Source organism: Talpa europaea, assembly GCF_964194135.1.
Source record: "Talpa europaea genome assembly, chromosome: 12".
Taxonomy (NCBI): domain Eukaryota; kingdom Metazoa; phylum Chordata; class Mammalia; order Eulipotyphla; family Talpidae; genus Talpa; species Talpa europaea.
In genome coordinates this window covers 63,577,403-63,592,366 of record NC_140079.1, presented here as the reverse complement: position 1 = coordinate 63,592,366, position 14,964 = coordinate 63,577,403, and the positions used below count along the sequence as shown (strand labels likewise).

The window sequence follows — 14,964 nt, the reverse complement described above, 5'->3', positions numbered from 1 at the left end:
GAATTTTAATTTCTAACTTAATGAAATCTCACCAAAGGACAGAATACAGGCTTGGTTTTTTTTTAAAAACTGCTTGACAAATGTATATCAATGTATTCTTACTACTATATTAAAAACTAATGCTTTAAGTAACATCACCAAAAAGCGAGGAATGTGGAGATATTTAAAATTCATAATTATTAATGGCAATCAGTATTTACTTTTTAACATTTATATTCCCATTAAAAATCCCTATGGAGACAACAGACTTTAAAATAAGCTAAAAAGACTAATTTTTAAAAATTAAATTAGGTGTCTCTGAAACTCATCGTCTTCTTAAGGGCCTTAAACTATTCACAGTACATGACAAATATAAGCCAACTTCAACTACATTTAAATATAACAAGGAAATTAAAATGTCCTCTAGCAAAAGGATTAACTTTCAAAACTTGAGAATTTTGTATGTAATGCTTTAAGATCTTACAGTTCTAGTACGAGAGTTCAGATAATAAGCTATATCAGCGCATACTTATTCAAACCAAGTATACTGAAATACCCTCTCCTACTATAAAGAGATTATGGCAGTATACAATGCAAATGTAGAAAATAAAATTCATCCCAGAAATGGGAGGGGAAGAAAATTCATCTTTCTAGAGCCAAACTTAATCTATTCCTCACAAAATATTAAGCTAGGTAAGATCACCTTCATTTCACATACGAAAATAATGAAGATCAGCATAACTACATAACTTGTGTAGAACGAAGTAGCATTAAGGAAGGAAAGACAGGGGATTTGAACCTAAAAATCTCTTGCTTGCAAATCTTAGATTGCTTATGCCCTTTCTATTAGCAGCTGTAGAAAAATAAATTCTAGAAGGCAAGGAGAAGTCACAAAAATAAAGTATATGTATTAAAGCCTCAAATGGGCTGTAGGGTAAGGAAAAATATCAGGCTTTTCTGCCCTCCCGCCATAAGGATGGATGAAGGAACCCTGTGATCCTGAATGCATGCCTGATGGCTGGGACCTGGAGTGGGTACACCTGGGCTAAGACTGTGCTTTTAAGGGCGGCGTCATGGGGACGCCAGGAGAAGCCGAAGCAGAAGCCGAAAGAGAAGCCGAGAAGCAGCAGAACAAACGCCGGAAAGCCCAGATAGAGTGAAGACTTGCTTGGGCAGGCCTCCCAGCCCCCCCAGCCAGCACCCCTGCCTGCCATATGCCTGGTGAACCCCAATAAAAGACCTGCAAAAAACCACTGAGGACTCTGACTGCTCCTTTACCTGGTCTGCATGGGATCAGAAAACCTGCTCTGTGTCCTGTCCTGCCTTTACAGGGCAAAACTTGTCAGGGGAGTTTTTAGAAGAGTTAATAATAAGACTGCTAAAATGACCGATTCAACAAAATCAAGAGAACAAAACTCATAATATTTAGTATCAATGAAAATAAAGATCTCAATTACTAATTAGTTTCATTATTTTCTTCTAACATGTCACTGATCCCATCTAGTCATCTCCCTTCAAGAACTGTCTACCACCTTGCAAAGAGCAGGAATGGACACAGTGCAGGTTTTCTTTCACAGTGCAGGTAAGAGTCTTGGAGCGCTCAGTAGCTTTTGCAGGCTTTTTATTTAGATTTACCAGGCACATGGCAGGCAGGGGTGCTGGGGGGCCGGAAGGCTGGCAGTCCTCCCAACCCCCAGCAAGTCTTCACTCTATCTGGGCTCTCTGAGCTCTCCGGCCTTCTCTCTGCTTCTCTGCTCTTCCATTCGTTCTGCTGCCTCTCAGCTTCTGCTGGCATCCCAGTGACGCCGCCCTTAAAAGCCCAGTCTTAGCCCAGGTGAATCCTCTCTACCTATGCCCACACCCTACTCCAGGTGCCCACCATCAGGCATGCATTCAGGACCGCAGATCTGTCATCTGTCCTAATGGCGGGAGGGCAGAAAAGCCTGATACTTTTTACCTTACCCTACACACCTACATTGTATTTAGAAATACAGCTGCCTTTCAGATATTGTAAAGATGAAGTGATGGTTGAGTGAGCTTTGGGAGACACCCCCATGGCTCTCTGGAGATCCCAACATGTCTTACTGGACATATAAAGAATGCAAAGCCCTGGCTGTGCTTTATTTTATTCATTTCCCCACAGTTGTGTTTACAGTGAACAACTTGAGGGATGAGGTCATGTCTCTCTACAGTGCAAAGAGCAGGCTTGTTTACTTCTTGCTAATGAAACAGTGGGTAACCCAAGTTCAATACTCTTGAGCTGTGATGCAATAAACATGTATACAGCATCCACCTGGGCCCCTATCATATTATCCCCACAGGACATGGAAACAAGGAAACTAACACAAACATGCACTCATGCTGCTTGGTGTACCAAAATAAAGTCCTTTGTCTCTGACCTAGATGGCTCACATCTTCTGCTGGCATTCAACAAAGCGGCACACTAGTTTACCAGCTTTTAAGTTGGATAAAATCCAAGACTTGGCGGTTAATATGAATTAGATGTATGAGGTGTTATGAACAATTAAAAACCAATTTTCTCTGGCATGTTTATCGTGGGAAATTTGATGCCAAGTTATCAAGAACTGGAAGCATCTAGACATAATTTTTACTCTCACTAGAACTATTCAAAGTCAGCTCTCCAGAATTCAGTCCCACTGCCTGCTATGACAGGAAGCATTCTTGTTACAATCAGAAATTGGGTAGATTTTACTTATTAGGGGTCATGACCTCAGCTTTCACTAGTATCTACTAGTATAATAGCTAAGCTTTATATATACTTGCCATAAGCCAGGGTTTTTCAAAGTACTCTGCATATACTAAATTCATGTAACCTTTACAACTTTACAAGACAGGTGCTATTATAACCTCCACTTCTGCTGGCAGAAGTGTAGTTGAAGAAACTGAAGCAGAGAGGTAATTTGTTCTGAGTCATCCACTAGTTAATGGCATAGTATAGTGGCAAGCCTGCAGGCTGGCGAGGCAGGGAGGCCTGGCTGGGTGGGCGGGGGGTGGGGGGCCAGAAGGCAGGCAGGCAATCAAGCCTCCCAGCCCCTCATGAATATTTATGCTCTTTCTCTGGGCTCTCTCTGGCTTTCTCTTGGGGTCTTGCCTCTCTCTAGTCTCACAGATCTTTCTCTCATAGCTGTTCTCCTATTGGCGCCCTTTCATCCCCTCCCTCCTAAGCACAGATGTGCATACTTGCGCATGCGCACACACTCATGCTCAGCTGCCCACAATCAGGCACACGTGCCCTGAGTCACATTCCCAAGCGCCCCCCTGTATTAATATGATCAAGGTTGCAGGTGATAGCCACAAAGGCTAGCGGTGTAAAAAGCCTGACTAATTCAATTACCCTACCCAGTTACAAACATCTGGCTCTAGGTTCTGGACTCTGAAATATAAGGTGCCTGCCTTTCCAGAAAATACGTAAACTGGAAGGTCTTAGATGGTGGAAAAGTTCATATTAAGCATATGTCATGGCTGGGATAAAATCAAGGCTGTCTTGGTAAGGTTTCTAGGGATCAGACTTAGCAAAGTTGGGTTGAATGTTTATACTGCTATCTATTGTCCCCATTCTCACAGAGACCAAAAGAAGCAACTGTTCCATATATCCAGAAGCAACGGTGAGAAGACACCTGACCAAAAACAAAAACTCTGGTGAAGTAACCTAAAAATGCAGATGGAGCCTGCTCTGCCTAACTGCTATACTCATGCCCCTACCTACAGGTAAGGCTCATTCTCATCCAATAACTTAGACAATACTTGGTCAGATAGAATGCATCACTTTTCATAGTCAACAGGTATAGTTAACAGTTATATGTATACACACACACACATAGAGTGAGAGAGTGAGAAAGAGAGAGAGAGAGAGAAAGAGAAAGAGAGAGAAAGAGAGAGATTTAAATAATTAATCAGGCCTCCCTGGTGGTACAAGTGGTTAAGTCTCAGCACTACCAAGCTATCAGCAGCCATTGCAGCACTAGGTTGATCCCTGGCCAGGGAGCTGACCCACATGGCGCAGACCTCTCCTGTCTGGTCCGCTGCTCCCCTCAGCAGTGTATTTCAGTCAATCTGCTTGTTCTGCTCCCCACTCTGTCCCTGGTGAATCCTCTCATCCCAAACCCCCTCCCCTGTACCTCTGGCCTGCACCCTAGCTCTTATATGCATAAATAAATCTTTAAATATTCATTTTCTCTTCTATCATTTTATATAAGGTATATACCTGTATATTAAGAAGAGATTACAATTATCAACCATTGGTGTTCTGAAAATAGATGGAGTTAGAGAAAACAAAATTTAGTTAATGAGACATGTATAATCTGACAATTCCTATTTGCTTAGAGTTCAATTATTTCTGCATCTCATTACCAGTTGTCTTATATTTCCTCATCTGGTAAGATTCTTTGACATTCAGTGGGAGGTTTTTTATTTTAAGCAATGATATGAATGATAGATGATTTAAAAAAATAAAACCAGACAATTTATAACTGAAAATGATTAACAAATTACCTTGAAAGCGTCATCATTTTGAGTTTGGTTATAGTAAATCCAGCTTTGTTTATTATTTCAATTATTTCTGCAGCTTTTGATATTGCATCTGGTTTAATCAGGGCTAATGTTCTGTAGAGAAATAAAGAATGTTTGAAAATTAAAAATAGTACAGCCGTTTTATTCCCAAGCAGTGGTAGTTTCCTTATCATCCTCGATCATCAAATATCAAATTTAATTATAAAGAAGTCTATGAAAGGGCCTCCCCAGTGGCACAGTGGTTGAGTGCTGGGTTGAGAAGCTGTCCGCAGCCTCTGTAGCGCCGGTTCGATCCCGGCCGCCAGCCGCTGGGCAAGGGTCCCACATGGCGTGCAGACTTCTCCTGCTGCACCCGCTGCTTCCCTCAGCAGTGTACTTCGTCAGTCTGCCTGCTCTGCTCCCCGCACTCTGGCTCTGGTGAATTCTCTCACCCTTCTGTGTTTCTGACTGTACCCAGTGCTTTTATAAATAAATAATCTTAAAAAAAAAAAAAGTCTATGAAAGGTCTCTTAAAAACTTTAAGCTTACAACACAAGCTTACAGTTTTTTTTCCCCATGGAAATCAAAATTAGATATGCAATCTAATACAAATAATAAAAGCTTAAGGAAAAACATTCTAATTGTCTTTTATTGAAGTCATATTGCATTAAACATTACATACATTTCAGATATATATCATTAAAAATCAGCATGTGCAAGTATTCTCTCAAAAACAGTAATCCACAAATTACTTAGTTGAAAGAAAAACAAAGATATTAAGAATCCTGGAAAGGGGAGAGAAATATACTCAGCAAACTTATTTGAAGACATAATAGTTGAAAACCTCCCAAACTAAGAAAGGAACTGAATACTAAAAGAATATTTTAAAAGACAAGCACAAGGGACTTCAGTGATAGTTCACAGGTGTATTGGTGGCAGGAATTTTATGGGGACTGCACCTGAAAAGAGAAAGCACACAAGCATGCATTGTAGAAAAATGAAAAGTGATGTAATATATATATATTAAATAAACAAACAAACAAACAAACAAACATCTAGGTTATCTAAACACAGGGACCTACATCAAGACATTCCACCATCTAACTGGAATTCAAGACAAAGGCAAGTAAGGGGAATAAAACAGGTAAGGTACTCCCACGAGACTTTTCAAAAACTGTGCAGGGCAAAGGGAGAGTAGAATGACATGTTCAAAATATTCAAAGACAGAAATTGCCAGTGGTGAATATTGTATTCTGCAAGACTCTCTTTCAGATATGTGGGAGACATAAAGGGCTTCCCATACAGACAAAAGCTGGAAAGTGCCATTTTTATGTCCCAACTAGAAAACATGGGTGTTTAAAATTATTATTTCTTAGAATGTGCTTTATGAGATGATAAACCTCTAAAAAGTTGCACTAAATATACTATGGTCTTGATTTTTGGTCTCTTAAACTTTATATACATGTGCTATGCAGTCAGTTCAGCACTGCTGAAATAATTATAAATTCTTGTATTAACAAGTTATTCAAGCATGAATGAGATAATACTTACAGAAAGAGATGTCTTCTCACCTGACAATGTATATGGACAGCAAATATGTGCTACTTAAAAAATCACGTCTTTCTCTAAGAAGATACAGCAGAGCAATGGGCTCGCCCGGCTCTGACATCACAGAATTAATAAATTTGTAGATGGTGTCCACCTGAGTGCCCTCATAATGCTATGAGAAAACGAGGCTCAAAGAAAGAGGTAATTTGCCAAAGGTGACACAGCTGGTCAGTTATCATCTGGACAAAACACCCACTCCCAAAACTCTCTGGTCTGTACTACTTCTACACAACTAATGCCATTAATATTATTTAAAGGGCAGATAATCACAAAATCCTCAAGAGTAATATTTGCAAATGCAAGCTAAAGATGAGAATAGTGGGAGCAGTTGAGTTTATATAACATGCAAAATTATGGTAAAGAATTGCTGCTACTTTTCCTTCTTTATTTTCAGCTATTCTGACACTAATTAATTCCAGGAATTCGAGTTGCCTTTCCATGGTTGGTTTCTTGTTGCTATTTTTTTACCAATGAGACAAAGTTAGGTAAGGATATAATACTTCAAACACTATTACTTACACTCAGATACAACTTATAACTTATGGCTTTATTTTAAAACTTTTAATTAACAAAAATTGCTCATCTTAGTCTCTTATATGCTATACCACACAATCTTTTATTTTGAAACAAATAAGCAACATGGCATTTTTATGGCTTCACCAAGATATAATTAAAACTTTGTTTTAAAAATTGATTATTTTCACACTATTTCAATATTTTAAGCCAAACTAGCCCATAAGTTGTCAACATTAAACTCGAAAATTTCAGAACCATGTTCTAAAGGAAAATATAAAACACATCAGCAGTCATCAATTTCTGTGAACAAGAAGCAACATGAAAGATATAAATTCAATAGAACTTAGTTTAAAATGCAATTTCATTTTCTCTTTAATTGCCTACAGGAGATTGTAGGGGTTGATTACTACGAGTAATTGCTCTAAATAATTTCCTGTGTCGTGTTTTCATTGCTTAATTTGTTCAATAGATAATAACTAAAATATATTTTGGATGGTAAATAAGAGAGGCATCAGGAATTATATGTGTTATTTAAAAGTGAACACACCACACAAAAGGAACACAAAAATACATTAATAGTGCTGCTGTATTCTGTTACTGCACAACAAACCATCTCCCAAGTGTAATGGCTCAAAACAACAATTTCTCAAGATGCTGTAAGTTGGCTGAGTAGTGATTTCACCCTGAATCATTCACACAGTTTCACTAGGTTGGTGGCTCCACTGGGAGTTAGGTGAGGCTGGGACAGCTAGGTTTCTCTTTCCTGTGGGTCTTTCATTCATAAGGAGGCTAAATCAGGCTTCTTAGATACATAACCACATATTGCAGACATAGAAGCACTTATCATACATCCCCTTGAGTCATGTTTGCTGATGTCTATTGGGCAATGCAAGTCACATGATCAAGTCCAGCAGCAGTATGAGAAGGGAGTAGAGAAGGACAAAATTACTAGGAGAAGGTATGGTTCATTAGGGGCCATTAGTGTAATAATTTACTACATCATTACTCTCTTGCCTGCATCTAAGCATGGGATGCATCATTAAATGCTCTCAAAAACATACCAAAAAAGAATGACAATCATTCTTTTACATTAAAACATTTTAGCAATGCACCGATAAGAATGGCCCCATATTAAAAAAAAAAAAAAAAAAAAAAAACTGGCAACCACAAATGCTGGCAAGAATGTGGAGAAAAAGGAACCAACCCTTTTACACTGCTGGTGGCAATACAAACTGGTCCAACCACCATAGAAAGCTTTTGAAGGACCCTCAAAAAATTGAAAATGGATCTACCATATTGCCCCAGCAATTCCACTCCTAGGACATAAGCACATTATCCAAAGGCCATAAAAACATTAATTTGAAAGGAAACCTGCATTCCTATCTATGTCTATTGTAGCATTATTTACATTATTTAAATGTAGCATTATTTACTATTTAGCATATAGGGTAAGGAAAAGGTATCAGGCTTTTCTGCCCTCCAGCCATTAGGATAGATGACTAGATGACAGAACCCTGTGGTCCTGAATGCATGCCTGAGGGCGGGCACCTGGAATAGGGTGTGGGCCTATCTAGATGGGATTCACCTGGGCTGAGACTGGGCTTTTAAGGGCGGCCTCACGGGGAGGCCAGCAGAAGCCGAGGCAGAAGCCGAGGCAGAAGCCGAAAGAGAAGGTCAGAGAGAAGGCCAGAGAGCCCACAGTGAAGATCTGCTGGGGGCTGGGAGGACTGCCAGCCTCCCGGCCCCCCAGCACCCCAGCCTGCCGTGTACCTGGTAATCCCAATAAAAACCTGCAAAACTACTGAGGGCTCCAGGACTCCTCCTTTACCCGGTCAGCATGGGATCAGAAAACCTGCACCGTGTCCATTCCTGACTCTACAAGCATTATTCACATAGCTAAGATATAGAAACAACCTAAATGCCCAAAAACAGATGAATGGATCAAGAAGATTTGATATATATACACAATTGAATACTACTCAGTGGTTAAAAATTATAAACTCATGCCATTTGCAGCAGCATAGACGAGCCGGAAGGGATTATACTAAGTGAAATAAATCTAAAGGAAAACTTTGGATGGTTTCAGTTACAGGTGAAACAGGGAAACTCAACAACAGGTCAGGAAAAAGGCAAAACTTGTAGGCAAGCTAAAAAGGCAAACAGCAGGAGAAGGGCAGGGAGTGGGGTCAAATCGGGGAAGGAAAGAGCTCAAGGGACTATGGTGACAGTTCAAAGATGATGTGGTAGTGGGAAAATTATGGGGATTATACATAAAGGGGTTAGGGGGCAATGATGTCCTGAGCTAATCCCATACAGGCTTTGTGGACTCCACCCCCACTCCAGACTAAAGCCATCAAGACATTGGGAAAGACAAATCCCGTCACCACCAAAGGGAAGGTGGCTGGGACCTGAGGGTGGATAAAAAAACCAGGTTGGGTATAAAAACCAGGTTGGGTATAAAAACCAAACACGTGGGCCTTGGGGGGCTCGCGATCGCTCGCCTCCTGGTTTCACAGCTCCTGGCTTGCAGCCAGCTCTCAGAGCGCCATTTGGGATTCCTAATCGGCGGATCAGGTAGGACTCATTTACAACTTTGTCTCCCACTTTTCTCCCTGAGCTGTACATTTCCTCATTTCCCCTTCCCTTGTAAATAAACCTTTTATTAACCTTTCGCGTGTGCCTGCAGTAGAGCATTGATAAGTCCTTTTAAGCGTGCGGGTGAGGACCCACAGTCAGGCACCCCGTTTTGTATCGGGGTTGCTCTACAACAAGGGGAGAAATCAAATAGTGTACAAAAATGAACAATGATATAAAAAAAAGATTAAAAAATAAAATTTAATAAAATAACAATTTTACAAATAAACATTTTAGCAATGAAGAGTAAGTTGTTCAATCTTCACAAAGCTCAGACAGGACAGAGATTTCTGGTAAGCAACAATTTTCAAAGAACCATATAAAAATGTGTTTTTCCTATATTATCAAGGCATTGAGCAAAAACTGCAGCATATGTGTATGTGATAGAGACAACTAAATAATTGCTATATTGTAAGCATCCCAGATAGTACAGCACTATGGACTCTTTAAATGTTGTCCACTTAAAGACATTGGTAAATTTTAATCCATATTAATTTATATTCCATTTACATTTTCATTCAAGGTATTCACATTTGCATTAAGCATCTAAAATACCTTCTAAAACACCAATCTAAGGCCAAGTTTATGGTTTCTTTTGTTTTCTTTTCTCATGGTTTCTTTTTGTGTGTTTGTGCCCCGCAGATAAGGAAAATAGTCTTACAAAAGGCACTATGATTTGGAGGAAAGTTCACTGTACCAGAGCTTTCCATTGGTATCAGTGGCAAAGTAATCCACAGAAGCCTCTCCACTAAAAACTAAAAATGGGGGCTTCCCTGGTGGCGCAGGCGGTTGAGCGCCGCGCCATGAAGCTGTCCTCAGCCTCTGCAGCGCGGGTTCGATCCCAGCCAGCCAGCGAGCGTCCCACATGGCGAGGTAGACCCCTCCTGTCTCCCCTGCGTGGTGTATTTCTTCAGTCTGCCTGTTCTGGTCCCGCTCTGTCTCCAGTGAAATCCTCCCACCCTCCCACACATCTGGCCTGTACCCCGGTTCTTGTATAAAAATAAATCTTTTAAAAATATAATAATAATTTTTTTTAAAAAAACTGAAAATGGTGGTTAAGGGTTTTTTTAAATGTTTCTTTAAAAATAAAATGACTACATAGCAAATAATTATTATTACAGAAGTAAAAGAAAAATGGAGACCTGGTAGTAAGAGAATGAAAGTTGCTTTTGCCCTGAGGGCATGACAGCACTGCCTATCTGACAAATCTGAACTTGAATTTGTATTATGTCACTGGAGGGGGGACAGAGGATTCTCCCTATAACAATTGGAAACCCAAGACTTCATCCTATAGTGGAACCAGTAAGAAGTAGGCCATGCGTGGCCTGGCAGCACAAGTTCACATCACTTAGGTAGTACACCTTCAATTTTGGACTTGTAATATTCAAGTACTCTCAGATCCCTGTTAGACACATGTTACAAAGTGATGGATAAATGCTTGTGTTTTCCTCCCAGGAGATAATCACTACCTAAGACCAGGGGCATCACTTTGTTTTCTGACTGAAGTGGAAATCACAGAATCTGCTCCATCAAATTCTAAAAATGTCACATCATTGAACTGAAACACCAAAAAATATCTGCATTGTGAAAACACAAGATAGCAACCAGAAATTAGAACTTTGTACTAAAACTCATTTGTGATGGTTCAATAAAGAAAAAAAGATTATGCAATTGTCTTCTTACTTTTCTTTCCTACTGCCCAGTTGGCGAGCAGTATATTGATCCCCGTAGTCAACTAGCACCAGTTGTCGGGAAAAGACATTCACTTTATTGCCTATAAATAAATCTTCCAAGTGAAGGCCATCATATTTGGTCCGTTTTAAAAAGGTGCGATGATTCTTTACATCATGCTAGAATCAAAAACAATACAATAAAATAAATGTCAATGAGGAATGTTAATCTTATAAATTAGAAATAGTTCTGAATCTTGCTTTCTTAAAAATAGGTTACATTCTGTTTCTTTTTGCTACAAATACAAATCATAAATTGTATTATAACTTCTGTATTTCCTAGTCAAATCCAGTAATAATATAAAAAACTTCTTATATAAATCTAATACTTTAAGAAGACCCTGAAGAGATTTATTGTCAAATCATTTCAGCAAATTATTAATAGTACTGATGAAATCCCAGAGAAATGCCAAATTTCTGTTTTTTGTTTTTTGGGTTTTTTGCCTACATAATATCCCAATACCAAATAGGTCCACCATTAAGAGGGCTCACTAATGAAAGGAACAAAAATAAAAGAACTTACTTAGCCTGTTCTTCTTCAGCCTGGCTTTTTGTAGAGATAACAGCTTTCAGTAATGGCAACATACTTAGGCAAATTATAGTCTTCTTTCTGTAACCACTTATTAACTATTGCTTAATCCAAAACAAAATGCCATTTCAGTTTTCTAACCAAAAAATAGTAACTCCTAATTTTGACATTAAAATTAAAGGCACAAAGTTACCTTCTTGTATTGGCATTCCAATACAAAAAAAAATAATTCCCACTAAAATATATAAGTGGATGCATGCATTTTTAGAAGCAACTATATGAAGGCAATCCTATTCCTCTCCTGATCCCAACTTCCCTTTTCCAACTTCTTAGCAAAGAAAGGCTCATTTACCATTTCAACAGATCCATCTTCTGGGTAAAATAAAAGCTCATATCGTCGAAAAAGCGAAGCATTTGGATCATACCACTCTACAATGAAAACGTATCTTTCACTATGATTCTGCAAAGAAAAGTACCATAGAAAATATAAGTACTCCTCTATAAGTTATATGAACTGACAGCAACAATTACCAAACGTGTAAAAAACAAATTTTAATACTTAGTTATTATATTGGATAGTTCTGCTTTTCAATAATAGATCAGTTGTCAACACAACTTCAGAAACATTCTAACTTATTAAGTATCCATAGCTATTTCAAATATGACTGCTTAATATTTCACAGCAAACTGACCATCCTGAGTAAATTAACATTTTTTTTGAATATCAGTTCCCGATATAATTCTTTCCTGGGCCTCCCCTGGTGGTGCAGCAGTTGAGCACTGGGCTGCGAAGCTGTCCACAGCCCCTGCAGCACTGGTTCGATCCCTGGCTGCCAGCGAGGGTCCCACATGGCGTGACAGATCTCTCCTGCCGCGCCCACTGCTCGCCTCAGCAGTGTATTTCGTCAGTCTGCCTGTCTGTTCCCCGCTCTGGCTCTGGTGAATTCTCTCACCCTTCAGCGCTTCTGACTGTACCCAGTGCTTGTATAAATAAATCTTTAAAAAAAAAATGTTTAAAAAATAATAATAATTCTTTACTTCTGAAAGCAAGTCTGCATACCCATGGTCAATAAACTGATAAAAGCACACATTTCTGAGAGGTTAGTTCTCAATTTCATGAAGTTTCAATTATCCTAAGCTTAAGAATCTAGCAATATTGCAATGTTTTTGTCAATAAAATTATATTAAACATCCTCTCTCTCCTTAGGATTTCATATGATTGTATCCTTTTATAGAAATAATAGAATGTGTTAGCCTAGGTCTTCAGAGAAGCAAGCACCAAACCATGACTAAATATGCAAGAATTTTATTCCCATAAAAAAAAATGCTGTACTGGATTTCCAGTATAAGAAAATTATAAGAAAATTTGCCTATAAGAAATCTGGCCTGTACCCCGGTTCTTGTATAAAATAAATTTGCCTATAAGAAATTTTGGGAAGGGAAGAACCAGGGAATGCTGATAGATCACAATACAAATCTGGCACGAGTGAGTGGAGGAGAGAAGGAAAAAGCTAAGTGGAATCACCTAAGTGGAGTCTGAGGAAAGGTTCAGCATGATCATCTGGTTGGTGAGACCTCAAAAGAGTTTTTTGACTCAAAGGAATTGGCTGCTTTTCATACCCCTGCTTCTCTAGTGAGTGGATGGAGCAGCCCTCAAAAAGCATGTCCTGTGTGGATTTCAGAGACACCAGTGGGGCGCTTGGTCATTTAAGCCCATCTAGTTGGAGATCTGCGAGTGCATACTTACTGTTACCACAGAGGATAAATGAACAAATAAGTCGGAGATTGATCCTCTTTTCTTGACTATTAAGCAAGATCTCCCATCACGTATATGATTAAAAATACAGTCCGACAGGTCTTTCATTACAATTAGCAAAGGAGAACATAAAGGAATCTAGGATTTTTGTTTCTGATTCTGGACTTAGCATTTACTTCTCTCATTACAGTAGGCAGATGGTTTCCTTTATGCTAATAACCTTCTCATAAATTCTAATGGAAGAAATTACACATCTAGTTATATTTATGAGTAGACATAAAAATATCATGTAGAGCCTCCCCTGGTGGCACAGGCGGTTAAGAGACGCTCTGTGAAGCTGTCCACAGCCTCTGCAGTGCCGGTTCATTCCTGGCCCACCGGCGTCATTCCTGACGCCCCACTGGTGTCACTGGTCCCACATGGCATGGCAGACCTCTCCTGTCTCGCCCACTGCTCCCCTCAGCAGTGTATTTCGGCAGTCTGCCTGTTCTGTTCCCCGCTCTGTTTCTGGTGAGTCCTCTCAACCTCCTGTGCATCTGGCCTGTACCCCGGTTCTTGTATAAAATAAATAAATAAATCTTTTTTAAAAAATCATGTAGACAGTTTTTTAGACAATATTTTCCTTTTTCCACAATCATCCAAAAAGATCCATTAAACCATGCCTATTAATTAAGAGAAAATGAAGGTAAAATCAGAGACATACTATATGCCATTTGCAAAGGTCTCGCTTCATACTTTTTTTTCATGTTCACAGTTATAAGTACAGCTTTTTTAAATTTAGGTTTCACTTTGCATTCAGGTACTGTAACACTTTATTAACAGAAATTTAAATATTAGTAGCTTATTAATTTTTTAGCGTCTGTATTAAAATATTCATCCAAAGATATTGAATATTCCAAAAAATTATTGAACCCACAATATTCATCAAAGATATCATTGATATACTGCTGCACCTTGATTTAAAAATATATATAAAATAGAAGAAATTGGGCCTTCCTGGTGGAGCTAGCCACAGCCGCTGCAGCACGAATTCAATCCCCAGCCAGGGAGATACTCACATGGCACAGCAGACCTCTCCTGACTCCCCCGCTGCTCCCCTCATCAGTGTATTTCTGTTGATCTGCCTGTTCTACTCCCCCCACTCTGTCTCTGGTGAATCCTCTCCCCCCACGCACCTCTGGACTGTACCCCAGTTCTTCTACGCATAAATAAATAAATCTTTTGGGAAAAAATAGAAGAAATCATGATATATTTAACTGAAGGCAAAAATAGTAAAGCAAATGTAAAACCAATAAAAGTTGGTACTTCCATTTATCTAGGTAGCTTAACCAAAAAACTTGACAATCACATGCTCTCATTCTGAGGCAGGTATAGAATTTTGCACAATATGCATCTCAGAAAACAGTTTTAATACAAAGAAAAAAAAACTGAGGAAATATTGTCTCTGGCAGATAGAACAGCTTATAGGAAACCAATGCTATTTTCCATGAAAAGCTAAATAAGGACAAAATAATTTGAAGACCTTGGAAATTCTCTAAGGCAGCTGGATTTGACAATTCTAGATGCAGAAAGACAGGAAGCTCACTGAAGTGAGCCCAATATTCTTTGTACAATAGCTTTTACCTGAAGCTACATGCTGAGTCTTAAGTTGAGCTCACATAAGACTGAGAAACCTAGGTAGTTGGGAGGGGGATGCTGCCAAG

General features: G+C 39.1%; 1 protein-coding gene across 1 annotated transcript in view; it reads right to left on the bottom strand.

The window, feature by feature from the left end:
• Nucleotides 1–14,964, bottom strand: part of NME7 (NME/NM23 family member 7) — a gene marked incomplete at both ends in the record, with an annotated part of 184,998 nt that overhangs the window by 132,686 nt on the left and 37,348 nt on the right. Inside the window, 3 exons of the mRNA XM_084250076.1 lie at nucleotides 4,492–4,602; nucleotides 10,930–11,096; nucleotides 11,858–11,965. Coding sequence (XP_084106202.1) covers nucleotides 4,492–4,602; nucleotides 10,930–11,096; nucleotides 11,858–11,965 — 386 coding nt within the window. The remainder of the gene's footprint in view (nucleotides 1–4,491; nucleotides 4,603–10,929; nucleotides 11,097–11,857; nucleotides 11,966–14,964) is intronic.